This window comes from Naegleria gruberi (assembly GCF_000004985.1).
Source record: "Naegleria gruberi genomic scaffold NAEGRscaffold_8, whole genome shotgun sequence".
Classification (NCBI taxonomy): Eukaryota; Heterolobosea; class Eutetramitea; order Acrasida; family Naegleriidae; genus Naegleria; species Naegleria gruberi.
Genome location: NW_003163319.1, coordinates 213,892 through 239,964, shown reverse-complemented (window position 1 = coordinate 239,964; position 26,073 = coordinate 213,892). Strand labels below are relative to the sequence as shown.

At 34.6% G+C, this 26,073-nt stretch overlaps 15 protein-coding genes across 15 annotated transcripts; 7 read left to right on the top strand and 8 right to left on the bottom strand.

Annotated features, from left to right (window-relative positions):
- Positions 1 to 12: 12 nt before the first annotated feature.
- Positions 13 to 1,818, bottom strand: NAEGRDRAFT_415 (uncharacterized protein; the record flags this gene model as incomplete). Its single annotated transcript, XM_002680674.1, has 1 exon — positions 13 to 1,818. A coding segment is annotated over one exon (1,806 nt), but the record flags the coding sequence as incomplete, so codon positions are not given.
- A 484-nt stretch (positions 1,819 to 2,302) lies between these two features.
- Positions 2,303 to 3,316, top strand: NAEGRDRAFT_63875 (uncharacterized protein; the record flags this gene model as incomplete). Its single annotated transcript, XM_002680843.1, has 1 exon — positions 2,303 to 3,316. One exon carries the CDS (start codon positions 2,303 to 2,305, stop codon positions 3,314 to 3,316), a length of 1,014 nt encoding a protein of 337 aa, XP_002680889.1.
- A 426-nt stretch (positions 3,317 to 3,742) lies between these two features.
- On the top strand, positions 3,743 to 5,917 carry NAEGRDRAFT_63874 (uncharacterized protein; the record flags this gene model as incomplete). The annotated part of the gene is made up of 2 exons (XM_002680842.1): positions 3,743 to 5,674; positions 5,717 to 5,917. The coding sequence occupies 2 exons, from the start codon at positions 3,743 to 3,745 to the stop codon at positions 5,915 to 5,917; spliced, it is 2,133 nt and encodes a 710-aa protein (XP_002680888.1).
- Positions 5,918 to 5,985: 68 nt separating this feature from the next.
- Positions 5,986 to 7,794, bottom strand: NAEGRDRAFT_63873 (uncharacterized protein; the record flags this gene model as incomplete). The annotated part of the gene is made up of 1 exon (XM_002680673.1): positions 5,986 to 7,794. One exon carries the CDS (start codon positions 7,792 to 7,794, stop codon positions 5,986 to 5,988), a length of 1,809 nt encoding a protein of 602 aa, XP_002680719.1.
- A 133-nt stretch (positions 7,795 to 7,927) lies between these two features.
- Positions 7,928 to 8,857, bottom strand: NAEGRDRAFT_46705 (uncharacterized protein; the record flags this gene model as incomplete). The annotated part of the gene is made up of 1 exon (XM_002680672.1): positions 7,928 to 8,857. One exon carries the CDS (start codon positions 8,855 to 8,857, stop codon positions 7,928 to 7,930), a length of 930 nt encoding a protein of 309 aa, XP_002680718.1.
- Positions 8,858 to 10,722: 1,865 nt separating this feature from the next.
- NAEGRDRAFT_46704 (uncharacterized protein) lies at positions 10,723 to 12,174 on the top strand (the record flags this gene model as incomplete). Its single annotated transcript, XM_002680841.1, has 1 exon — positions 10,723 to 12,174. The coding sequence occupies one exon, from the start codon at positions 10,723 to 10,725 to the stop codon at positions 12,172 to 12,174; it is 1,452 nt and encodes a 483-aa protein (XP_002680887.1).
- Positions 12,175 to 12,187: 13 nt separating this feature from the next.
- On the bottom strand, positions 12,188 to 14,239 carry NAEGRDRAFT_63871 (katanin p60 subunit; the record flags this gene model as incomplete). The annotated part of the gene is made up of 1 exon (XM_002680671.1): positions 12,188 to 14,239. One exon carries the CDS (start codon positions 14,237 to 14,239, stop codon positions 12,188 to 12,190), a length of 2,052 nt encoding a protein of 683 aa, XP_002680717.1.
- Positions 14,240 to 14,371: 132 nt separating this feature from the next.
- On the bottom strand, positions 14,372 to 15,433 carry NAEGRDRAFT_63870 (rab subfamily member; the record flags this gene model as incomplete). The annotated part of the gene is made up of 1 exon (XM_002680670.1): positions 14,372 to 15,433. The coding sequence occupies one exon, from the start codon at positions 15,431 to 15,433 to the stop codon at positions 14,372 to 14,374; it is 1,062 nt and encodes a 353-aa protein (XP_002680716.1).
- Positions 15,434 to 15,574: 141 nt separating this feature from the next.
- NAEGRDRAFT_78588 (DUF791 domain-containing protein) lies at positions 15,575 to 17,367 on the top strand (the record flags this gene model as incomplete). The annotated part of the gene is made up of 4 exons (XM_002680840.1): positions 15,575 to 15,776; positions 15,832 to 15,958; positions 16,006 to 16,310; positions 16,384 to 17,367. The coding sequence occupies 4 exons, from the start codon at positions 15,575 to 15,577 to the stop codon at positions 17,118 to 17,120; spliced, it is 1,371 nt and encodes a 456-aa protein (XP_002680886.1). The 3' UTR covers positions 17,121 to 17,367.
- Positions 17,368 to 17,799: 432 nt separating this feature from the next.
- On the bottom strand, positions 17,800 to 18,747 carry NAEGRDRAFT_63868 (uncharacterized protein; the record flags this gene model as incomplete). Its single annotated transcript, XM_002680669.1, has 1 exon — positions 17,800 to 18,747. One exon carries the CDS (start codon positions 18,745 to 18,747, stop codon positions 17,800 to 17,802), a length of 948 nt encoding a protein of 315 aa, XP_002680715.1.
- Positions 18,748 to 19,841: 1,094 nt separating this feature from the next.
- NAEGRDRAFT_63867 (uncharacterized protein) lies at positions 19,842 to 20,801 on the bottom strand (the record flags this gene model as incomplete). Its single annotated transcript, XM_002680668.1, has 1 exon — positions 19,842 to 20,801. The coding sequence occupies one exon, from the start codon at positions 20,799 to 20,801 to the stop codon at positions 19,842 to 19,844; it is 960 nt and encodes a 319-aa protein (XP_002680714.1).
- A 135-nt stretch (positions 20,802 to 20,936) lies between these two features.
- NAEGRDRAFT_63866 (uncharacterized protein) lies at positions 20,937 to 22,364 on the top strand (the record flags this gene model as incomplete). The annotated part of the gene is made up of 1 exon (XM_002680839.1): positions 20,937 to 22,364. One exon carries the CDS (start codon positions 20,937 to 20,939, stop codon positions 22,362 to 22,364), a length of 1,428 nt encoding a protein of 475 aa, XP_002680885.1.
- Positions 22,365 to 22,401: 37 nt separating this feature from the next.
- NAEGRDRAFT_38043 (protein-s isoprenylsysteine O-methyltransferase) lies at positions 22,402 to 22,927 on the bottom strand. The gene has a single exon (XM_002680667.1). It carries the CDS (start codon positions 22,892 to 22,894, stop codon positions 22,442 to 22,444), a length of 453 nt encoding a protein of 150 aa, XP_002680713.1. The 5' UTR covers positions 22,895 to 22,927; the 3' UTR covers positions 22,402 to 22,441.
- Positions 22,928 to 23,321: 394 nt separating this feature from the next.
- On the top strand, positions 23,322 to 25,127 carry NAEGRDRAFT_77259 (malate dehydrogenase). Its single transcript, XM_002680838.1, has 2 exons — positions 23,322 to 23,571; positions 23,752 to 25,127. Exons 1-2 carry the CDS (start codon positions 23,535 to 23,537, stop codon positions 25,005 to 25,007), a joined length of 1,293 nt encoding a protein of 430 aa, XP_002680884.1. The 5' UTR covers positions 23,322 to 23,534; the 3' UTR covers positions 25,008 to 25,127.
- A 274-nt stretch (positions 25,128 to 25,401) lies between these two features.
- On the top strand, positions 25,402 to 26,058 carry NAEGRDRAFT_63863 (uncharacterized protein; the record flags this gene model as incomplete). Its single annotated transcript, XM_002680837.1, has 1 exon — positions 25,402 to 26,058. The coding sequence occupies one exon, from the start codon at positions 25,402 to 25,404 to the stop codon at positions 26,056 to 26,058; it is 657 nt and encodes a 218-aa protein (XP_002680883.1).
- Between the last annotated feature and the right edge of the window lie 15 nt (positions 26,059 to 26,073).

Genomic DNA, 26,073 nt, shown 5'->3' with positions numbered 1-26,073 from the left:
CATAGTGTCATCATCGTTTAATTCTCTGTCTGCAGCAGAACGACCAGTTTGCAACAGATCTATATCAATTGTTCCTGTCTTTGGATCAAAGGCAGCTTTGAAAATGGACTCTCTCACAAGCCTCATTGCCTCTTCTACGTCATCTCTTTCTACTTTTTGTTTCAGTTTCATACGGGCAAGACTTTCAGATAAACGAATAAGAGATTCGAGCTGACGGGTTGTTGCTGTGATATTCTTCTTATGTGATCCAAACTTTCTTAGACCCAAATAACCTTCAACTAAATAGTGTTTCACATCATCTGTAATGACAGGATGTATACGATTTCTGGCATAGGCAATATATTTTGCTAATAATTCCTTTGGTATCAGTGTTGAGGTGTCGTGTTCTGGAACATCAAAGTGAAGCGAAATAATGTGTTTGGCTAGCTTTTCGTCACTATCTCTATCTGGAGTATCATGAAGAAGGAAGATTAAATCAAAACGGGATAAAAGGGTAGGTGGAAGTTGGATATTTTCAACAATTGAAAGATTGGAGTTGTATCTAGATTCTTTAGGGTTGGCAGCTGCCAAAATTGAGGTTCTAGCATTAAGGGTACAAATAATACCAGCTTTGGCTACTGATACTGTACATTGTTCCATGACTTCGTGGAGAACAGATCTAGTTTGATCAGACATTTTGTCAAATTCGTCAATACAACAAATACCAAGATCAGACAATACAAGGGCCCCTGATTCTAAAACCATATCACCTGAATCAGGATCTTTAGTGACATAGGCTGTCAAACCAACAGCTGAACTTCCTTTACCTGATGTATAAATTCCTCTTGGTGCAATTTTGTGTACCTGTATCAAAAGTTGCGACTTACTCACACCAGGATCACCACAAAGTAAAATGTGAATTTCTCCTCTCAGTTGACCATTCGGTATTTTCTTATTGGTACCTCCAAATAATTGACAAAGTATTCCCTTTTTAACACTGGTCATTTCAAACACACCAGGTGCAATAGAGTCTTGTAACATTTGATAAATATTAGGATTTTCAGAGAGAAGCTTGATTTCTGCTTCTTCTAATGGAGTAATATTCATTAATTTGGAGAGTTGTTCATCTTCGTTGGCATCATCCAGAGAGGATGAACTTTTGGCTGCCGCAGTAGTTAGTTCTGCATTCATAACACTGATACCAATCTTTTCGAAACCCAACACGTCTAGATATGTTTTGAAAATATTCTTAACTTTTCTTTGTTTGGAACTGATTCTGATTGGGATGGCTCTATAAATTGCAGTTACTTTAACTCTGTCACCAGGTTTAACACTATCGGTAAGACTATCAAAAACACACAAATTGACAGTATGTGGAGTTTCACCTTCAGGAATGCTTTCTGGAGTTTCTTGCAATTTGATAACTTGTTTATCATAGTATTGACATCTGTTGTGTATTAAAATCCAAGTGGAACCAGAACAAGTGTCACTTGTACATTTTGGTGGTTCTTTAACTCTTCCCTGTTGAAGAGGGACATATTTTGAGGCACTGCAACCAGAACACTTGAAATAAGCTCCTCTCATATCTGGAATAATTTCACTCAATCTAGTCACCATTCCTTGAATTCCAACAAGTCTATCGATATCGCAAGGATTCAAAGCTCTCATTGGTTTAAGTGTATCCAAATTAACAGTAATAGAAATTTGAGCTTCATCTCCTTTGAGTTTATGCCACTCTTCGGCCATAACAACGTCGAAAATAGAAATGACAGTCTCTGGAAATTGTACCAAAATATTGTACAATTTAACATCATGTTGTTTCAAGAGAGCTGCGTCCAATCTAAATGTATTTGTCAAATCAATACTTTCCGTTATTTGTTGTGAAGGAAATACATTGTTCTGTAAAAAGAGAGAAAATGATGTCTTGATGGCTGCGGGATCCACAATAGAATTTGATGAAGAAGAAAGTGTCGCTATCTGCCCACCCCCAATAGAACTTCTGTGAGGTTGAGGTTGGTGTGCACTTTGTCTTTCACCATCCTCATCATCATCGATTACCTGAAAGTCTTCCATCGAAAGAATCTAACACCGATTCATCATCATTACCAGAAAACATTTTTTTTAAATTTGAAAAGAGTTGTTTGGCGGAATAAAAAATGGCGCCAACTTGGGTAATTTCAACTTGTGCTTGGAAATAGTAATCAGACAATACTTACAGGAGTATTATAATATGAGACAAAATAATAATGAAAATATTATTTTAACAACAGCAAATGTTATTATCCATCTTGCAGGAATTTTGTTGTTTAAATTTTCAAAGAAAATGCATCCACATCAACTCAATCAAACTCTATCGGAAAGAAAAAGAAATTTGGTAAACAATACACAATCTAGTAGCACAACAAATACAGAATCATCATCAGCCTTGAAGAGTTTTATAGGAAATGCCAATTATCGATTTTTAATTGGTCAAATCATTACGTGTCTTGTTTTTATAATTTATGGAGTTTTAATGATGATGGGAGAAGAAATTGTTGAATCCTTCCTTGTGCGAGCCTTCTACTTTGAAATCATGCTCCTATTAATTTTCATATTAATTCCCATCTATCTTCTCTTTACATTTAGTAGTAATATATTTAAAGGAAGAGAATCTAACAAAAGGAATGATGGTGATGAGCAATTGTCTCCTTCAGGGTTGCTTGTGCAAATGATGGTCCGATATTTTGGAGTGTTGTTTGGAGGAGCTTGTTTAATCTACGTGGGAGTCACTCTCTTTGGATTTACACCATTCATGAGAATACCTTCGTCGAATAATTTCCAATCGGCAAGGAGTGATGTTGAACAAACACCAATGAATAATCAGCAATTGAACAATAATTGGATTTGTGCAAAGAATATTCCAGCAAGTATTTTGAACTCGGAGGATCATTATGTCTTTTCATTATTTTCCAAATGTCACATATTCTCAATTGATGAAATCAAGTGTTGCATTGTGTGGTGCATTCTCTCGAGTTTGGTTATATTTGTTCAACCAATGGCAACTTTATTGCAGTGGAATAATATTAAGGAATATATTAATTTGGTTGTATTGGAAAAAACTGCTCGAGTCAGATCAATTTCATTCAATTTGAAACCAGTTAGCCCATTAAGAACCTTCCTTTTGGTGCATTTAATTTGTATTTGGATTAGTGGATTTGTCATTCCTCTCGATTGGGAAAAGGACTGGCAATATTTCCCAATATGCACCACAGTTGGTTTAATATTTGGTTCCATAACTAATTTAATTATTACATTAGTAACAATGAAAGTAGATGTGGATGATACCAAGGAGGACTAATAAATCTAAAATGGTGAGTATATCTATTGGTCTCAATTTACAATAATTTTGAAATTTATAAATCATTCCTTTAGGGAAAATGGAAAGATTTTGAAAATTTCTATATATGGACTTTGGTTGTGTTCTCTTTCATACCAAACAATTAATTAATATGAAATATGGGTAGTTGATGAAATTGGAAATACTTTATTTCAAAAAATTGTTTCAATGATCAAGAGAATCAATCCTCATCGCCACCAAATCGTCAATTCTTCACTGTTGGCTCTTGTTTTGCTTGGTTGTCTATTACTTTTGGTCAACCCAAGTTTTCAACAACAAAACACAATTTATGGCCTCTCTTCGAATAATTATTTTTCATTTCCCTTTGGTTACGGTAATTGGAAGTTTGAATTTCAAACCAACCTTGCAGGATACTTGATTGGCTACATGCCTTCGAATAATTTGACAACATTCAATAGAACAAGAGATACTTCTATCATTTCCCTTATCGATACAGGTACAACAGATTATTCAAAATCAGATTATGCTTTCTCAAAGCATGATACTGATTATTCTCTCGTCATTCACAATCCTCTTGCTTCTAGCTTGGAGTTTACAAAATTCAACATTTTACAATTGTACAAGTATTTGAGTTTGGGAGTTGGAAATAATTATACCACACCTGCTCTCCTTTCTGATTATTACTTTTGTCCAAATTGTTTCTCCGATTCGAGTATTAATTTTGCCACTGATACATTTACCTTACAAATTGCAAGACCTCCCTCTGATAAAACCGAATATGTCGATGTGTTTGTGGGTATTAACAAGAAGGCAACACCAAACGGCAATTATGATTATCAGAAAAGATTGATCTTTACTCAGAAGGAATCTAACTTTACTCTCCCAATTGAGAATGCTAACTATCCACAGGCAACAATTTATGTGGTCGTCTTGATGAGTGGTTGTCTGAGTGAATCATGCACATACTCTGTTCAAATTTTGAGAAACTCCAAGGCAAGTACTGTCGATCAATCAGCACTCATTGCAGGAATGATTGGTGTTGGACTTTTCATTCTGGCTTCCATTCTTATCATAGCCATATTGTTGATCGTCATGTCATGTTTTAGAAAGAAGCAAAAGAAGGATAAGGAGCCTTCCAATACCTATGCACCAGTTGTCATGATGGATCACAGCGAACAACAACAAACATTGAGCAACAATCCAACTCTGATTTCCATTGAGGAAGACATTGAAAATCCAAAGCCACCACAACAACTTGCTCAATCCAGTACAAGTACATTCAATATGCACTCTAATTTCGATAAGAAGAGTCCACACATTGAGGATAAAATTACCTCACTCAAATCAAGCTTTTTACAGAGATCTCTCCAAATGACCTCACCACTCCAGGAAAATACTTCAGTTATCAAGACAAGTTTCAAGACTGCAAATCGACCAACAGTGGTCATACCAGAGAAGAGAGAAGATCTGAAAAATGTGGATGCAATGCCATATATGACCGATCAGAATGATCATCTAAGAAGAGCCAGTGAAGTAGAATATGTTGCCAGTAGTATAATAGAGAGTTACAAGTCTCAAGCACTTGAGAATAATGTCATTCGAAGGGATTCCATTTGTGAAGATGGAACAGATAATGATTGTTATGAGGATGAAGATTATACTCTTCAGGCAGATCACAGACTTAAAGATCGTTACGTGGTTGAAAAGTTAATTGGTAGAGGTTCTTTTGCTAATGTCTACTTGGCTCTCGATGAGAAGAGCAATACACAAGTAGCCATCAAGTCAATTAGGATTGAGCATTACATTGATGAGCAGAGAGTTGCTGCTGTTAGAGAGGAAGGTATGAGAATGATTGAATGCAAACATCCACATATTATTCAAGTTCTTGATGTTTTCCCAAGTCCACTACTGCAATCAGTTTGTTTTGTAATGCAGTATTACAAACATGGCGATTTAAAGTCATTTGTGGAGAAACATCCTGAATTTGTCTTCTCGAAAAAGCTCATGTTAACTCTAATTCAACAGTTGGCTGATGCTCTCTTCCATTTGCATGAAGTCAAGTTTATTACTCATAATGATTTGAAGCCAACTAATATATTCCTAGATGAAATCAATTTGGCGAATGATTGGGTTCATGTAATTATTGGTGATTTTGGAGAATCTACCAAGCATTCACCAAATTCGTCCTCTATTCAACAATCAAAACAAACCAATTCTCAATTGAATACGAAAGCTGGATTGAGAGGAACTGAACTTTTCCTTGCTCCTGAGTTATTGTGTGGAAAGGGAGAATTGTCACAAGCAACAGATATTTGGTCATTAGGTTGTACTCTTTATCAAGTATTGACTGGTGATTTTGTAAGTGTTTTTTTTTAATCATTTCGTTTGACATTATATTAGAAAACTCAAATTGCATCCATGTTGGTAAGGGATGGTTCTGTGCAGATTGCTTTGGAAGAAAGTGTTCATGAATTGCTAGAGAAGAATTTGAAACGTTCAAAGCGACATAAATGCGACAATTACACAATTGATATGATTCTCCTAATGTTAAGGTGTCAGCCTAATGATAGAATCAAAGCAAACGAGCTTAGACATTTGTAAATATATAAATAGTTTTATTAATCTCACGAGATGTATATAATATGTACAGTTAGTTTCTCACAATTAGTTTAGTAATAATATTCTGGATAATAGCCTTCATATTGTTGTTGTTGTTGTGGTGGTTGATAGTATTGATAACTTGGGCTTTGGTAAAAGTATGGATTTCTGTATTGGTATGGATTTTGGTAGAAAGGTGTTGGATACTGTGGTTGATATTGTTGTTGACCTCCTTGTTGTCCTTGACCGTATTGACTTTGTCCTTGTTGACCTTGATAAGGCTGTTGTGGATATTGTTGACCGTATTGACTTTGTCCTTGACCGTATTGATCTTGTTGACCATATTGTTGTCCACCTTGGCCATATTGTTGTTGACCTCCTTGTTGTCCTTGGTAAGGATACTGTTGACCATATTGTTGTCCACCTTGTTGACCTTGACCATATTGATCTTGTTGACCATATTGGCCTGCTTGACCATATTGTTGTTGCCCTTGATAAGGCTGTTGTGGATATTGTTGTTGACCTCCTTGTTGTCCTTGACCATATTGTCCTTGATAAGGCTGTTGTGGATATTGTTGACCTTGTTGACCACCTTGTTGTGGATAGGAATATTGTTGTTGATCTTGACCTTGTTGTGGAGGGAATTGGCCTTGTTGACCGCCTTGTTGTTGTCCCTGACCGAATTGACCTTGTTGACCACCTTGTTGTTGAGGTGGCACAAATTGTCCTTGTTGACCACCTTGTTGTGGAGGACCGAATTGACCACCTTGCTGTCCTTGACCACCTTGTTGTTGGCCACCTTGTTGGCCGCCTTGTTGTCCTTGTCCTCCTTGTTGGCCGCCTTGTTGTTGACGTCTGGAGAGAGATTGTTGCAAGGCTGAGAAACTAACAGCATATTGATCAAATGAGGTAAGGAAATTGGTCCAACTTGAATTCTTGGCATTGGAAGACAATAAATTTGCCTTAATAAGCAATTGAGCAACAGCTTGCTTGAGTGATGAGCTGATTTGGGTATTGTTACTAACAGTGGAAACTAAACTCATGGTATTATTCAACAAGTTAGTGGCAGCCTTGGTAACAATTCCACAAGCAATTTGTTGTCTAGTTTCTTGACTACCAGCACCAGCTCCAACTGTAGAAGGTTGTGGAGAAGGTTGGGCTTGAACTGGTGATTGTTGAGGTTGTGGTGATTGTTGAGGTTGGGCTGGTGATTGCTGTGGTTGTGGAGATGGTTGGGCTTGAACCGGTGATTGTTGAGGTTGTGGTGATTGCTGAGCTTGAGCTGGTGATTGCTGTGGTTGAGGAGAAGGTTGTGGGAATTGTTGTTGGGCAGAAAGTTGTGGTTGAGGAGATTGTTGTAAGCCAATCATTCCCAACATTGAATACCACATAGATTCAGGTTGTTGTTGTTGAGTTGGAGGTCCTTGGTCTTGAATTGGTTGAGGTTGTTGTGGCATTCCACCTTGTCCGCCTGGTTGACCAAATTGTCCTTGTCCAGGACCACCTGGTTGACCACCTTGTTGACCACCTGGGCCTTGTTGCTGCAAACCTGCACATCTATCAATAAAGCTTCCAATCATTCTCAAATCAGTATCAATACGATTCAAAAACTTGTTCAACTCTTGAGTAGATGTATTGTTCTGTCCTTGTGTGCCACCTTGTTGCTGTCCTTGTCCTTGCCCTTGTCCACCACCTTGAGTGTTATTCTGATTTCCAGCACTGGCTTGGCCTCCAGCATTAACAGAAGCACCACTACTACTAGCTTGGGCACCTGCTTGAGCAGATACTTGTTGTTGCAAGGAGACGGAAACTCCTAATGCAAGCAAAGCTACAATTACAGTAGCTATTAGAAAGATAACCTTGTTATTGATTCGTTTCATGTCTTTCTTTTTGTTTTTGCTTATTTTCCATATTCTGACAAGGTTAGCATGGTTATATGTTCCCTCGGACAGATTTGGAATTTAACATTTTGAGATTATATGCAATGGTAATTTTCCAAATTTAGACGTTCAATCAGTCAAAATACTCTTCTATTTGCTCTTGTGTTCGAAATGTTACTGATTTTGTAATGAGTGGTGGAGAGGGCTTTTGTGGAGGACTACACTTCCTTGGTGGAGATGTATTGTAAACATCTTCATCTTCAAATTCATCTCGACCTCTCTTATTGTCTTGATGATCTGATTCTGCTTCGTCGAGTTGGGGTTCTCCTGGAGCTTCACTTGTCGTAGAACTCATATCATTCAACAGGGCAAGAATATCCAAACCTCTGGTTCTGAGTGTTTTCCCATTTGCTCTTCCAGAAAATCTCAAAGCAGAGACTGACTTGGATTTTTCCAAATATTCAATAACATCATCCTTTAAATCAATATTGACAACTAATTCTTCTATTTGTTCGAATTTATCCTGAACTTCCTCTGAGAGTGCATCTGAAATGTTACAAGGGATCATTGAACTGGTGTGAATTTCAATTGGATTAAAATTGATCGCTTCAATCAAATTTGAAACTTGTATTATCAGGTTGTCATCACTATCAATTTGATAATCGAATCGGCAACTTGCCAAACAAAAATCAATTTCATCCTTACTATGACCCCAAGTTTCCATTAGTTTCTTGATTTTTCTCTTCTTTTGATTGAATTTTGGAAATCCAACAATTTTAACTCTCCTCACAAAATTCATTTCTTGTAAACCGAATATTTCTGCTCCTCTCTCTGTGTAAATTCTCCTGTAATTACGTTGATATTTTGGATCGAAATAAAATCCTTTAACAGCCATATCCCGTTTGTATTTGAGAATTGAGCTCTCTTCAAGAGTGGCATTGTAAATCTCAATGTCGATATACTCCTGATCTCCCTCAAGTGAAAAGTAAGAAACTATTGGGCGTGTTGGTCTTTCTTGTCTTGTATCAATATCAAGAACATTCTTGTCTTCGAGATTGTACATGTTCAATCGTTTAGTCTTTTCCAATCCATATACTTTAATGATTCATTATAATCTATTAAATAAAAACAAATACCTACTATCTTCAATCATTTGATTGTACATTTCACGACTTATTCCTCTAAATCTCTTGTTGATATACTCTGGAACTTTTGTACAAACAATTGCTTTAGCAGTGAAAAGAAATACATGGTCAATTGGAGAAAGGTTAGTGAACTTGACAGATGAGGGTGATGAAAGTACACTAGTATCTGAGGTGGTTGATTGAGAGGAAATAAAATTCAAAGGTTGAGAAATTCTATTGCAAGCATACAGAAAAGTTCCAATACAAATATCAAACAAGTTCTTGGTGAATACAATTTCACACATTGATCCTAAAACTCCTCTAATATAATTTCTGAATAGCTTTGTTTTTGAAACAGGTCCTCCTAAAATTAAATATTGACTGGAGTTCTCCACCACTAATTTCTTGGCTGTCTCTATGACATCTGAAAAATTCATTTCCATCATTAATTTGATAGAGTCAATTGGTAGGAAAATATTGTCAATAATACATCCATCCTGACCAGATTCATAGTTTCCCTCCTTGTTCCACTTTGTATCTAAATTGAATATGGTTTCTTTACATTCATTGGTTTTTGAGACTTCCTTCCAGAATTCCTCCTCATTATTCTTCAATGTACCAACTTGCTCTTGGGTCTTCATTATGTTAAGCAAATCTATGGTTAACTTATGCCCACCATGATAAAGACAATAAGCACTATTCATGCGAATACTATTCTCATCAACAAGTTCCATAACAGCAATATCAGAGCTGTAATGTCCAATATCAATTGCGACTGCTTTAGGTGCATTTTCCTTCTTTATCTCAAACTGTTCATTTCTATTATAGGAATAGTAGAAATAATAACAAAGAGCTACAGCTTCTTTCACTAAATGTACATTTTCAGTCTTGGATACATTCTTAATAATATCACGAAGCATTTCTCTTTCTCTAAATAAAACCTTAGAAGGTATCGAAGCAAATATATAGCAATCGCTAACTGACACACCATTAGGTAATTGTGCATGTGAATATATACAATATTGAAACAGTTCCCTAACAATGTCCTCCTTAGAGAAGAGAATCTTATCCCCAGTCTCGAGAACAAATGGCAAATTTCCAGTAAATAATCTTGCTTTTTCCACATGTGCCTTGTTAACTCGTACATAAACTCCCTCTGCAGAAATTTCTATATTCTCTGATCCAATTAATAGTGTCTTTTCATCACAATAGGTCAAATCCTTTTTAGAAGGAGAGGGTGACTTTCGTTCATTTATCATATCAGATATTGGAAAGACTAAATTTTTCCAATTATAAAAGAATACATATGCCTCTCCTCTATTCAACGAAACATGATGCGAAAGAGGATAGGCCTGATTAACAACTTGTATCCTCTTCACAGACGAATCCAGTAAGCTAAATATCAAAGCCACCGTAGTATACATGGCCTTCCTATCCGAACTAGCTTCATCACATCTAAATGCATCCTTCTTCTCCAAATCGAAAAAACAAGTCTTGAATTTAGAAGAACCAGCATCAATGGTGAGAATTTTATGAATGGGTGATGTTGCCTTTAAAATTCCATTTTGTACACCATCCCTTCCTTCCATTAATTCATCACCATCACCTCCGATAGAGTTTGATTCGGAAGGTTCTGCTCCCAATCCAAATATTCGATCAAAAGCAAAAGAAAGCACTCCCTTCAATTCACTCATTTTTTTAAATAATATTAAACGGTTTTTTTAAAAAATGAATTCGAATGCTTGTTGGAACAAAATTTTGGCGCCAACATTATTAGCTCTATTTTTAAAAAAAAATCAAAAAAATGGTCTTTTCAACCTTGAACAATTCATTTGTTGGAAGTTTTTTCGGGAGCATCAAGAATGCAACCAATACATTGATGGGAGGTGACAATACGGATGATAATCATTTACCCAACGATCCGAATCATGAATTAATTGGTGATGGTGATGGAGAACAGACAACAATAGCCTTTCGTCCAATGACAGAATCTCTATCGCCCACAACAATTGCTCCAGCAAGGTTTGCCTTTCCAACGTGTGATGTTTGTCTTCATGAACAGAATGCTATTATACCAACGAATTATTATTGTGGAGATTGTGAGTTGGCTCTATGTAGAGAACATGTGAGGAAACACTATTTGGATGGAAAGAATCACAAAATATTTGATCCACGATCTAATTATATTGTAAATATGAATGATATTGATGATTCGGATGATGATGATGATATTGAAATTGTGACTGTTGAAAGCTTGCCAGTGTCAACTGCTAACGATGATGATTTTGAACACCATCAAATATTTCAAGTATCTGATTCGGTGCTCGATGTAAATAATTTAACGGAGGAAGAGGAAGAAATTATCAACATGAATAATCAGGATTTTATCTATTGGACTCGATTATTAAAAACATATCCTCATTTCTCAACAAATATAATACATACACCACTCATTATTAGAAAGCTCTATATGAATGGTGCTCTTGGAGGATCACTTTTAATTGACAATAGGACACAACATCCCATCAATGTAATATTGTCTCAAGTAGGTCCTCTCTATCAATTACTTATACCACCAAATAGAATGGGGATATTCGAGGGTGTTGGACGAGTTCATTTCACTGTTGAAGTTGGAAAATTGCATACATCCAAACACAAGCAACTGACAACATGGGATAAAGCACTACCAATTATTGGAACTGTTTGTGGTAGTGTTGCTGTTGGTGTTGGAATTGCTTCTGGAGTTTTGACAGGTGTGGGATTGATTGGAGGTGGAGCAGCATTGGTTGTTGGAGGTGGATTATCAACAGCTACAATAGCTTCTGCTCCAGCAATAGCAAGTGTAGCCAGTGTTGTAAATAAGAAGAATGGTAACAAATTGGAAGCTAAGGAGAAGGAAACTTTAAATACCACTTCTAATTACAACATTTCAGAAAATGAAACCATTCCAGCCGACAATTTAAGAGAAACCATTGATGGGGCAGACAGTTTTGAAATTATAGAACATCAGGATATCATTGAAGAAAAACCTGAACCAACCGAAACCAAAGAACAAGCTCAAACCACTTCTAAAATAGGTGAAGTTTCAAAATGGATCAAAAAATTAGTTCCAGGAAAAGCCACATTCCCACATAGTTCTGTGAGAGGCGTATTTTGCGATGGCCATTCTATAATCATTGTCAGTATCAATGATGAAGATGTTAGAAATCAAAATGATGAAGCTGGATATTTTGATCTCGAATTGAAAACATTTTAATAATTTATTCATTCTATACACTTTGGAATTCCTTCATCCACTGTTGATACTTTTCAATTTCGTTTTGAGAAACGCTTGGTTTCATTGTTTTGACTGACTCTGAGAAATCTTCCATACAGAGACTGAGTTTCAACTCTCCTCGTTCTTTCAACTTCATAATTTCCTCAGTTGACCTATGATCAAGCTCCTTCCTCAGTGGTCTGAGAGCAGCCTCTCTACACAATAAATGAATGTCTGCACCACTGTATCCATCTGTTAAGACAGCAAGACTCTCAGTGGAAACATCACTTTCCATCTCTTGATCTTTTAAAAAAATATTAAAGAGGGATACTCTTGTTTTTTCATATGGTAGAGGGATGTAAATTCTCTTTTCTAGTCTTCTTCTCATAGCCTCATCCAAATCCCAAGGTTTGTTCGTCGTTGCCAATACCATGACCCTACTGCTTTGACTATTGATACCATCAATTTGGGTCAAAATCTCGCTTTTAAGTCTTCTGGATGCTTCATGCTCTGAAGAGCTTCCTCTTGTCATCATTAAGGCATCAATTTCATCAAAGAAAATTGTACTCGGACTAAACAATCTGGCCATTTGGAAAAGTGTCTTGACCAATCTTTCAGACTCTCCGTGGTATTTCGAAACCAGAGTGGAAGCACTACAATTGAAAAAAGTGGTCTTTCCTTCTGTTGCCACAGCCCTTGCAACCATCGTCTTACCAGTTCCAGGTGGACCAAACAGCAGAACTCCCTTCCAAGGAGATCGTAAACCAGCAAAAATGTCAGGCATAAGGAGAGGAAGTACAACTGCCTCCTTCAAAAGCCTCTTTGCATCGTGCAATTCTGCAATACTTTCCCAAGTCACATTTGGATTGAATTCTATAATATCTCTCTTTATCATTTCAGCCAAGTGTTTGTCAATGTAATCAGGTAGGGGTCTCTCTGCAATCGGAAGATCTTCCTCCTTTTCTTGAGTCTTTGGATCAAATACTGTCCAATCATAAATTGAAACTTTGGCTGACATGACTCCAAGACCAACTCGTCTCTCCTTAGAGCCTTCCGAAGATATTGGAAGAATAACATCAGTAAATATTTCAGTATTATCGTTTTTGAGTGTGAGCTTTCTCTCAGATAAAGATATAGAAATATCCATATATTTGAGAGGAGCCAAGCTCTTATCTATTGCCTGTTGCACTGGTACCACTTTCTTATTTTCCACTCGTTCAATCTTCCAATATTTCTGGGCTACGTTCATTACAATGGCAATGTACTCATCCTTGCACCTCTTGTTGATTCCATAGTCAAGGACGATAGTAAATAAACTGTTTTCATTTCCTTTTTGAATTTTGATTGAAGTGGTAATGTTAAAATCCTCGGTTTCAATGTCTAAGAATGATTTTTCCTCATAAGTTAAAATATACCAATGAGAAGAGCTCGATTCAATACTAGTAACTGGTCTTCCATTCACATCACAAATGGAAGAACATTTACCTCTTCCAAGTCTCTCGATCCAATTTATACTATTAATGTCACCAGATAAATTGTTTGAAGGTTTTGATTGTTTTGGTATAATGTTTTCAGATTTCTCATCCTTATCATCCCATTCAATTTCCCACTGATCCTTTCCAAAAGCACCATTAACAGGTCTTGTAAGTTTTGCTTGATTATTATTCCTACTAGGTTGTACTCCTAGTTTTTTTGCCACCGTTCCTCGCACAGCATTATTCTCAATATCAGTTGGTTTTGTAGGCATTACACCTTCCTTAGCAAGAATATTCTTCCTCCCTGTTACTTGTCTAATTGGATCCGACACCAACTTATCTACCTTGTTATGAAAGGTCTTATCATAGGTCGATCCGATTCTATTTGATTTTACTGGTTGTCTTGCTGATGACGATGTTGTTGTTGTATGAGTTCTATTCGCTGATGATGTTGGTGCTTTTGCAGAGCCTACTCTCGAAGCAACCCTCGTTGGTTGAATGGATTGTACATTATTACTACCACCCGCATGTGCTGAGAATATCGAAGCAATGCCAGATGAGTTGTTCTTGTAGATGGATTCCTCAGGCATTTTTTTAAGGCTAATTTTAAATGACTTGTTTCCCGCCAAAAATTATTACATTTTTTCAAAGCAAAGATTCTGTTTTGATAATATAAATACGTAGTTAATTGAGAATAAATTAATTAATGAAATGAGAAAAAGTTATGGCATCATGAGATAATTCAATAGGGTACAATACCAAAGAATCAGAGATGGTTCTTCAATGTTAGTGTTGGAAATATTGTGTGATAAACCACCTCTGAAATTTCTAAAGGAAAATTGTTCGAATGGTTCTTCTGAAAGATATCTTACTCTTTCATTTCGTTCATTTTGTAAATCCTTCTTGGTCTGTACTAGTATTACTTCAATGGTCGAATTCAGTTTCTCTTTGATTGGCTCAATAAAAGTTTTCAATTCATTAAGGGTTATAACATTATATGGATCGATGGTTAATATGACAGCAAACACGTTGGAAAATTCTGTTGGTTTGTTGTATCGATGTTCATCCCATAATTGAGTTGTAATTCTCAAATCATTGTCCAGCTGCCTCTCTACCATGCCAAAATCTGGCAGAATTGAATTTCGAATAGTTCCATCGACAGGTCTTTTCATTATTGAACACTTAATAAATGATGTCTTTCCAGATAGGAGAGCTCCTTTCATTAAAACTTTTACAATTCTCCTTTTAAAAGGTATCTCATTTGTAGATGAATCAATTCTGGAATCTGAAAAGAAACTTGAAACAAATCGAGAGAAGGCCCCAAATAATTGATTACTACTATCAGATTCTACCTTCTCTTGTTTTTCTGGTTTGATAGTTGAATTTTCCAGCTTGTTTGGCAAATCTGTAAATTGTGAAAAGTAACCTTTCAATTGTGTAATTTCCGTCTCTCTATTTTCAAAATAATTTCCAATTGAATTTTGGTTGAATTTTGAAATAGTCTTGCGAGCAAGATTCAATACCTCCCTTCTTATTAAATATCTGACTAAATTACTTCTATCAGAATCATTCAATAATTTAATCTTGAATTTCTTGATCAAATCTTTACACTGATCCGAAATCAATACAAATGACACTTCTCTCCACTCACAACAAACTTTACTGCACGCAAGAATCATATCAATACAATTGCAATACTGTAAAATTTCAAAGACAATTTCTCTGGGAAGAAAATTCACTCCGATTGAATCAGAAAAAGTTTCAACAGCTTGTCCACTTATCATTTTTTTCAATAATTTCCCAACTAATTCAATTTTCCACCTTTTCATAATAAGCAATTGTTTGATTTTTAATCACATTTAATAATTATTCCAAAGAGTTTCATATTTCCCGCCACAATTTCTTATTTTCCTCACTTTCAAAAAATGCTTCTCCTCATCAATGGTATTTTATTGGTCATTTGTTTACTACTGAATTGTGTTGGCTATTATAATCGGAATGTTACTACTACTACTTTATCGTCAACAACAACAAATCTCACTCAGAGCACATTGAATACATTTGCAAAATTTCAAAATAATTATTTGGTTGTGTATTTGTGTATGACTTTTAGTGATTGGCTTCAAGGTAAGATGACGACTTTTTGAATAATTGTCAAAATTATTGTGTGTGATGAAAATAGGAGCCTATGTATATGTTCTCTATGAATCGTACGGATATGAAATTGAGACAATATCTAGGTTGTTTATATTTGGATTCTTTAGTAGTATGATTTTTGGAACGATTATTGGATCTCTTTCTGACAAGTTGTGAGTTTTTTCATTCTCATGTGATTTTATGAATATTTTCATTTTAGAGGGAGAAAGAAAATTTGTTTGACATTTGTAGTTTTATATGCTTTGGCTTGCTTGACAAAACACAGCTCCAACTTGGTGGTATTAATGATTGGACGATTTTTCAGTGGAATAGCTACTAGTATTTTGAGTTCTGTATTCGAATCTTGGATGATTTACGAGCATAACAATGCCAAATTCGATCCTTCTTGGATTGGAGATACTTTTTATCAGCAGACTTTTGCAAATGGAATTATTGCAATCTTGTCAGGATTTGTTTCAAACTTTTTATATGATATTATAGGAAGTCCTGTAGCTCCATTTGATTGTAAGTTTTTGATTGTAAAATTATTAATAATTTACAATAATCTAATTTTACTGTTTTTACTGATAAATATTAGGTGCCATTATCTTCCTCGTTATTGGAGGTGCAATAATTTACTATAATTGGAATGAAAATTATGGTGACACCACTGGTGATTGGAAAAAGAATTTCATTAGAGGATATGAAGTTATTAGGACTGATAAGAAAGTTTTGTGTGTTGCAATTTCACAAAGTTTCTTTGAAGCTGCAATGTATATTTTTGTTTTAATGTGGACTCCAACTTTGCAACAAGCATACTGGGATGGTGTTAAACAATTGGACATTGGTTATGTATTTGCCGCCTTTATGATTTCTGTCATGATTGGAAGTTCAATTTTCAAAATCTTTTATTCCAATGCTAGCTCTCAGAAGAGTTTTACAAATGCTAGCCGTTTCTCAAGTGTGGAATTCATTCTCTTGATTGTATTTATTACTGCAATAGTTTCATTCATCATTCCAATTTTTTTCTCTTCATTCACACCAATTTTATTGAGCTTTTTAGTGTTTGAAGCATGTGTTGGAGTATTCTGGCCTGCCATCTCTACCATGAAGAGCATGTACATACCAGAAGATGTCAGATCTACTGTTATGAACTATATTAGAATTCCTACCAATTTTCTGGTTGTATTATCATTGTATTATGTTAATTCTATTTCTCAATTTGAAGTTTGTTGTGGGCTATTACTTGTTTCTGTTACTAGTCAATATTATCTTTTCAAATATCATATGGCAGATGACACAAAGCCAAACTTTACTTCACAAGATAATGTTTAAGATTCAGATACTTTTGAATAACATATCAACATTCGTTCACTTCACAATCTCAAACTCACATCATCAATTAGGTGATGTAAATTACTATTTCAATTTTGTTAATTGAATCACATTGATTATTGTAGACAAGTTCAAGAAATTCCTTTAACAAATGGAAATTACAGATACAGTCTCTCGTTCCTCAGTTACAAGTTATCAGAATAGCTTTACTTCATCTCCATTAAAATAAATTACTATTTATTTGTTCATCACAAAGTAATTATTGCAGAAACCAATTGGTAAATTTCGTATCAATAATTTGCGACTCTCCTAGCTGGTTATTTTACCATCACATTGCAGTAAAATACATTCCGAATAATAATAAGTTAATTAGTTTCGTGATGGATAAATTTAGGGGTTCTCTTCTTGTACATTAATTTACTTTGACATGAAGCACAGGCTCTGAAATTGTAACTTTCCATTCCGCATGATCCACACCTATACAAAACAATAGGTTTTAATTTTTCTTCTCTCTTTTTATTTTCCACAACGAACGGATTACTTGATGAGTTGTGGTTGAATGGTTTAACGGAAGGCATCATGGAAGCAGGTGTTGCCTTTGAATATGATTTTTCCATTTTTTTTTAAAAAAGTTTATTTGAAATTGCACTCACAAATAAATGTTTAATTGTGTTGAGAATTACAGAATAGTAAACAAATGACTTTGAATGGTTGAGAAGGCACACAATAGGGTGTAGAAGAATACTGGAAGTATCAAATTATCAATTTGTACAGTGTAAGCCTCCAACATACTGGCAGCAAGTGTACAAAATATATAACTACACAATTCCAAGTTGGAAGTGAAATGAATTGGCACGACAAGATAGGAAATGAAACAAACACTGAGGAATGAGGCAAACGTACCCTCAACTGATTTTTTGGTATCAATAGGATAATTCCACTTGGTTTTTCCAAAATTGAAACCAACAACTGATGCCATGGTATCTCCAATTCCTAAAATCATGACTCCTGATAAAATTCTATGATAATTAATTGTCTTTTCATGACTGAAAATTTCCACACAGGTAGGTATCATGCATCCAATTAAAAGATAAATATGTGTCAATATAAAAGTGCCAGAATCTCTTGAATCTGTAAATTGCTTAATATAAAAATGGAGAGCTCTTGCTAGCGAGTTGACTTCATGCTCTGTGATGAATTGAACTCTGAAACTCTCAATTAGTAAGAATAAACAAATTGCCACAGCATAACTCAGGCACATGAATAGAGGTCTTTGAATAGTAACAGGTACAAACATAATGACAGCCATAATATGAAAGAATTTTCTATAAATGATTTTTGGGACACTTATTCTTCCTCCAAAAAGGTATATCAAATCCTTCTTTTTTGTTTTTGAAACTTCTATTGTTTTCTCCTTTGAAAAGCTCATTACAATAAACATGAATGACATACACATTAGCCAATAAACTAATATTTTCAAGTGCATGGCATCTTTGATAAATATAAATTCAACAATCCAAATAATTGGATTCTTAATATTCTCAATTGACACTGCCTCATTAGGAAGTAATACCTTTGGCAATACATAAATAAGTACAATAGAGTAATAGAAAATAGCATAGGCCATATAATTGAGAATGGTATTGTACCTCCTTCCAGTCAATTTAACAAATATAAAATAGCATGATATTCCAAAGAAAACTGTAGATAGAATCATGAGTTCTATCAATGCTTCAACCATTGATACATCGTCAGCCACCAATAGATGTGCATTCCTCGACAAGTCTACTAATCTCAAAAAACAAACACTCGTAATGTTACTCATAATAACACTTTCTCCAAATGTAAAGGATGAAGGGGAAAATTTCCTACAAATTGAAAATGTTAATTCAAATACCAAAAATCCAATAATAATCACACTCATTAGAGAAATAAATTCCGTACTAGTTATCCAATCAACATTCAAATTCATTGACAATAGAGCTTTCTTAATATAACCAACTTTGAGTGTGCCAGATGCTATTTTTGAGGAGATTGGCCAATAAATACTCAATATGGCTGCATACGAGCCATAAATATAGAGTTTCAAGAATTGCATTCGATCCTCCATCAATAGTGCAAGTATATTTGTAATCAAGCTGGTATGAAATATTGAAAATGGTTTTGAAAATGTTAGAATATGTTGTCGGGAATCTGTAAAAAGTGCTTGTACTTGTTTCTCCTGCTGGGCTATCGATCTCACAACCACAAAACCATCAGTAAACCCAGCACCTAAATCAAAATACATTCCGATACAATAACTCAGCAGAGGAAATAATCCGTATCCAATTAATTTTCCTTCCCTAGCATCATTTTGACTCCTTCCAATGTACAAGTGTGGCACCAGAATGACACACACTACGAACATACACATTTCCATGAAGAAGTGAAAATTCCGATGTTTTGATTTCCACACTACTTGATCAATAATTTCCGATATACTATCTAGAGAGGATAATTCTCTTAATCTTTCCACTAGGTTTGGGTAAAAGCAAAACAAGGAAAAAAACAGTATTAAACCACATAGGAAGAATAGAAGCCAACGTTCATTCATTTTTTAAAGTGTTTAAATTACAAAATAAAGTTACAAGAGAGATTGGATAATTTGAAATGTTGAATAGCTAATTAACTTTTTCAAAAATGTGGATTATCCTATTAATACAAACTTAGGTTTTCAAATAATTAAAATATTGTAATTTTGAAAGTGTAAGATCTTGCAGGTCTATCCATCATTTCATAACTTGGAATTCCATAAATTTGGTTAATGGAAACACTTTCAATTATATCATCAAATGATTCTCTGTTTTTAAGGTATTTTGAATTTGATATTCTGTTAATAAGTTGGGCACATTCATTTGGAAGTATTGGCTGTTGTCTAATTTGTTCCTTCTTTACTCGATAGTAATTTCTCCAAGCTTTCTGAACGATTTTAGCACTTTCATTCATTACTCTTTCTTTCTCTTTCATTCTAAATATGGTAGCTCCTATTGCGTGTTCGATCTTTTTACATTGTTCCTTAACTTCACTTTCAGTGAGTTTCTTCTTTTTCAACTTGAATCCCTGAATAAGACCTTGCTCATCAGTAAACTCTGCCGACAGTCTTGCATTATCAATTCTCCTCTTTGCATACCTCTTTCTCACAACCCAACCACGTACAACTTTTTGCAACATGGTTGCAGCAAGTGATTGTTTTTCTTCAGGGTCTTCTGTTGTGGTTATTGACTTTGGCATGGTTTGATGAAACAATTCCATGAATAGTTTCTTATTCTTAGTAAGACCGATTGGTGTGATGTGATTATCCTTAATATGTTTTCTCACTACTGGTGAGAGAATGTGATGATCATCTTCCTCCTCCTCTGATGTTTCCTCCTTTTTTTGAAAAGCCAATAAAGTGGATGGCCTTGATGGTACATATGATTCCAAATCCTCACTTCTAAATAATTTAACATTTTCTTCATCAGAAGAGGAATATGAATTATCAGAGTGATTTTTGATAAGGTCTTGATTGTCCTCCGTATTCGTTGTCTGTTCCTCGTTATTTTCTTTCACTTTTTCCTCCTCATTTGATAATTCCAACGGCAGAGTTTGACTATTGTTACTCTGAGCTTCCAACTGTTGTTCCACCTTAATAAAATCATTCATTTTTAAAAATTATTATTCAGATTTTATTCTTATATATTTAAAAATATTTAAGAATAGTAAAATTTATTGCTTATTTCACTTCAAAAGCTGCCGTAGATAGTATCTTGATTGATTTTCACATAATTTCCGGATGGAATGGTCCAAAAAAAATGTTCCACTTTGATATTGTTAATTCCGTTGAATCAAATTGCTCAACTCGTAGTGATGAAGGGTGCTGCTGATAGGATTTTAGATTTCTTTGAATTGTACTCTAAATATCCATTGAATCAATTAATTTCTAATATTGATGTTGAATCATCACAAATGCAATTTATTCGAATTTCAAAACAAGTGGACAGTAAGAATGTTACCATTGGTTATGTTCCGATTACTATCAATACAGGAAATGTTAAACACAATGGAAATTATAATATATTTACATTATCGCCCTATCATCACTATATTTCATATGGAAGAGTAGAATTGGAAATTAATAATATTAACAAGTGGATTGTACAATTTACGAATTTAATTATTGATTTATTTAGCTACTTTTTCATTTGGACAAAATTAGACAAGACTCTAATTATTGGTAATTTAATGCTTTCGACCAATTTATACAATAACTTGTATAATATTAAAAACAATTTATTGGAAAATTCTGGATCCACTATGAACCAGGATGATTTCCTAAATAATGGAACTCAAAGCATATTATACAATTCAGGCAATATAGATAGTCAATTAAAATTAATGAATACCAATTATACATTAGAATCTTTAAACCAAATTGAAGATAATGAATTATATTCAGAGTTGACCAAATTTTTAACATCCAAATTTCCACAGCATTCAGTCATGATGAGATCTTTGAATGATAAAATTTACTCCCCAATTTTGAATACTCTATCTAAAATAGGATATTGTCCAATCCCTTCCAGAATGATTTACACACTCAATACACTCGATAAAGACACTATTCAAAGCACATTAAAAAAGAGGGATGTTAAGGATGATAAGAAACTTCTCAACAAGTATAAAAACTCATATACTATTATTGGAAATAATGAATTGAGAGAGAAAATTAATGATATGAATCACAAATATATTGAACAAATGGTAAATGTCTATAACATGTTATATATTGGAAAATACTCAGAGTGTAACATTCAATTCTCAAAATTGTTTGTTTATGAAACCTTGAAAAATAATATTATCAACTACAAATGCATTCTGAATAATGAGAGAGATGAAATTGATGGAGTGATTGGATATTTCATCAAAACATTCAACAATACAAGAGTAATGACATGTCCAGTATTGGGATATAATACATCTGTCTCAGCTCCCCTTTACAGAATGTTATCAAGCATTCTATTACAAGATGCCATTCATTTCAATGTGTTTTTCAATCAATCATCTGGTGCCTCAATATTCAAAATGAATAGAGGTTGCTCACCTGCAGTTGAGTATTCCTCAATTTATATCAAACACTTACCATTTTATAGAAGATTACCATGGTCTTTACTCAATACCTTAATTAACTATATTGCTGTTCCAATTATGGAACATTATAAATTATAAATCTATTTTTTAATTTTTCATCCAATTATTTAAATTATTAGAATAAATTAAATCTTTTTTAATTGGTTTTTAAAATATTAATGCTTCTTTAAAACGATGCCATCAATGAATGGAATATAGGATGGAACTGCTCTTCTATAATCTTCATATTCCTTTCCAAACAAATCAATAAGTGTTTCCTCTTCATATGGAATTCTATCATAAAAGAAGTACCAAGCCACATACAAGAACAAGACAGTACAAATAGGATTCATGAGAACCAATTGAGTTGCTGGAGCCCAAATAAACCAACCCAAATAACCTGGATGACGAATGTAAGCATAAATTCCGTGCTTGATCAAATTGTGACCAGGTCTTCTATTCTCTTGAATGTAGTGAGTGAAGGCCTTCTTGGCTGTAACCATGCCAACCTTTCTGATGACCTCTCCGATAATAACAAGAATCAATCCCAAATAACAGATAATTGGATGTTCCTTCAAGGATGGAAAGAAGAAGGCCTCAATAAAGAACTCCAAAACAGCACATCCCATAGCAATCACGTAATGTTGTTGAATAGCAAGAGCTTTTTCCAATAATCGGAATATAAAGTCATCATCATATTAAATAATCAAAACTTCCTCACAAAACCTACACTCAATTGAACATAATTCTCTATTGTATAAATATTGTGTCAACCATTCTCCTCCATGGAAAACAATAATAATCACAACGAAGAGAAGGAATGCAAACCAGACTAAATCCATTTTTTTGATTTTTGATAATCAACAGGAACAATGAAATCAAAGTTCAGTCCGTTTACATGTCATCAGGGTCACCAGAAGCTTTTATCATCAAATAGTTCTTCTTCTTGTGATTGTAGTGATACTTTAACTTTTGATAATTAATCAATCCATAAGAGAAGATTAAAATGAAGGAAATTTTGAATCGGAACAAAAAAAATTTCCATCCCCTTCCATGAAAGAATTGTCATTAGAGACTCAAATATTCTTTCACTATTACTACTTCAAATAACTTGGTAATTAAATCATCATCTCTAATCCAATTCACAACATATCAGAGGAAGATTTTAATAACTGAGCAAAGAAGTGCGACAAGGCATTTTTTGCTGGGAGAGTCAACTCAGCAGCAAAAAATAAATATTGTAAATTCCTAAAAAAAATATCGAAACAAATGAAGAGACTTACTCAACAATTGTCCAAGACAACACGTACGATATCTATTTATTATTATTAATTTGATTTACACTTTCTAATTTTTACCAATAATTGAATAATTGATGTTTTTAACGAACCGACTTTTAAAAATTATAAAAATTAATGATGATAATTATTTGATGTTGAATATATTGAACACATATAATTTTATTTGATGAAAAACAACATTTTAGGTCGTAATTATAGCACTTTGAAGCAACGTGGTGCTCAAATGGACCAAGAAATGTCCCTCACCAAGACACCTCTTGAACGTATGTTGCTCGGTAAGCAAACCAAGGCTGACTTTGCTGGTGTTGATGTAAAGGATATCAAGACTGTTGGTAAGTGGATCAACAAGAGTGCCAGAGAAGGCCCAAGAGTCATGACCAAGGATGTCGATCAACTTGCTCCTCCAGTTACAGTTACCGTTTCAGGTGCTGCTGGTCAAATTGCCTATAGCTTGTTGTTCAGAGTTGCCACTGGTGAAATGTTGGGTGAAAATCAACCAGTCAGATTGAGATTGTTGGACGTCCCACAATCCATGAAGGCTTTGGAAGGTGTTAAAATGGAATTGGAAGATGGTGCTTTCCCACTCCTTGAAGAAATTTTCATTACCGATAGTGAATCTGAAGCTTTCAGAGGTACAGACTATGCTGTTTTGCTCGGAGGTAAGCCAAGAGGTCCAGGTATGGAAAGAGCTGATGTTATGAAGGATAATGCTGCCATCTTCAAGAAGCAAGGTGAAGCTTTGAACTCTAATGCTAATGGTGATGTTTTGGTCTTGATTGTTGCTAACCCAGCCAACACTAATGCCATGATCACATCTCTCAATGCTCCTGATATTCCACAAGAAAATATTACTGCCTTGACTAGACTTGACCATGATAGAGCCTTGGCACAAATTTCTAATAAGCTTGGATGTACCGTTTCCGATATTTCACGATTTGCTATTTGGGGTAACCACTCTGCTACTCAATACCCAGATCTTTCATTCACCACTGTCAACGGACAATGGGCCATGAACTTGATCAATGACGAAAAGTGGATAACCGAAGATTTCATTCCAAAGGTTCAACAAAGAGGTGCTGCTATTATTGGTGCTAGAGGAAAGTCATCTGCTGCTTCTGCCGCTGATGCTGCTGTTAAACACATGCGTGATTGGGTTTTGGGTAACAGTGAATGGGTTTCTATGGCCATTCCAAGCAAAGGTCAATATGGTATTCCAAGAGGTATTTGGAGTTCTATGCCAGTGCAATGTTTCGGTGCTGGTCAATACGGTGTTATTGAAGGTTTGCCAATTAACTCTTTCTCTGCTGATAGAATTAACGTCAGTGTTAAGGAACTCATTGATGAAAAGAAGATTGTTGAAGCTTTATTACCAAATCCAGTTTACAGATTAGTTCCAGTCGATAAGGTTAAGGTTATTAACAAGTCATTCATCTCACAATAATTTATATAATTGGATTTTTCATTGTTTCCAAACAAACTGTTCCTAAAAACCCGGGCCATCCCACCTCCATCAGGGCATTCAAAAAATTAAAAACTTTATGTATAAATATTAATGTTTTGTAAAATATTTTCAATTATTATGCTCGCTCCATAACTGACATTTGTGTCTAACATCCTAGACAGTGTTGAGAGAGAAATTACAATGTTATTTGAAATTACATTTCATTTAAAAAGAGTTATCTGGATTGCTCTCAAATCAGTGTTTGGCCAACTTCATACTTTTTTCCATTTAAAAAAAAAGCAAGAAGTCATCAGTTAATCAAATCCTTTGATTGCCATTAAAACGCGGAGTAAAACATTGTTGCAGCTCCAATTTATTAATACCAGAAAGGATAATGGGTTCGGAATTTTCTACTAACATCAACAAGGAAGAAAACACAGTTGCAGATTCTCTCTCGGATTTAGGAATTGCAAGAACTGAGTATGATGATACATATTCATTCAACTGTTTTTCTAGTGGATCAAGTTCTCACTCGAGAGGAATGGTTGGAGGTTTATTTGGAGAAATAATTGGCAGTGATAATTTCAAGTCTCCCACCTTTAAAATTGTTACTGATACTAGTTTCAACAATATGGAATGGAATTCCTCACAATATGAAATAGAAAGACATTTTTATAGTGATGATTTTGAAGTAGAGAATGGGTATATCAAGAGTGTAAAACCTCGTTCTCCTACCACAATTAATGCTAGTCCTCATTCTAGATTTTCCTCAAGTTTTGATTCAAGTTGCAGTCAGCTTACACCTCAAAACAATGAAATGATCAGAGAGGAGCTGGTGGAGGAGTCAGATAATTTGGAGGACAATACCAAAACACCTTCCGATGAGGAGATAACAAAAATCATGTATCAACAATATGTATTGCAATATCACTTGACATTGTACAAATTTCCATCAGAGTGTGATGAATTTTATGATTATTATTTCGAGTATGTTATTGATATTTTAATTTTCATTATCCTTATCGCCTCAATATTTATTTGTAATTTTTGAAAAATGTACTATTTT

Excerpts from the sequence above, each read along its gene's own strand:
- NAEGRDRAFT_38043 (XM_002680667.1), bottom strand. The coding sequence starts at position 22,894 with ATGGGATGTGCTGTTTTGGAGTTCTTTATTGAGGCCTTCTTCTTTCCA.
- NAEGRDRAFT_77259 (XM_002680838.1), top strand. The coding sequence starts at position 23,535 with ATGAAGAGACTTACTCAACAATTGTCCAAGACAACAC. Across the intron at positions 23,572-23,751 it reads ACAATTGTCCAAGACAACAC|GTCGTAATTATAGCACTTTG; the intron begins GTACGATATCTA and ends ACAACATTTTAG.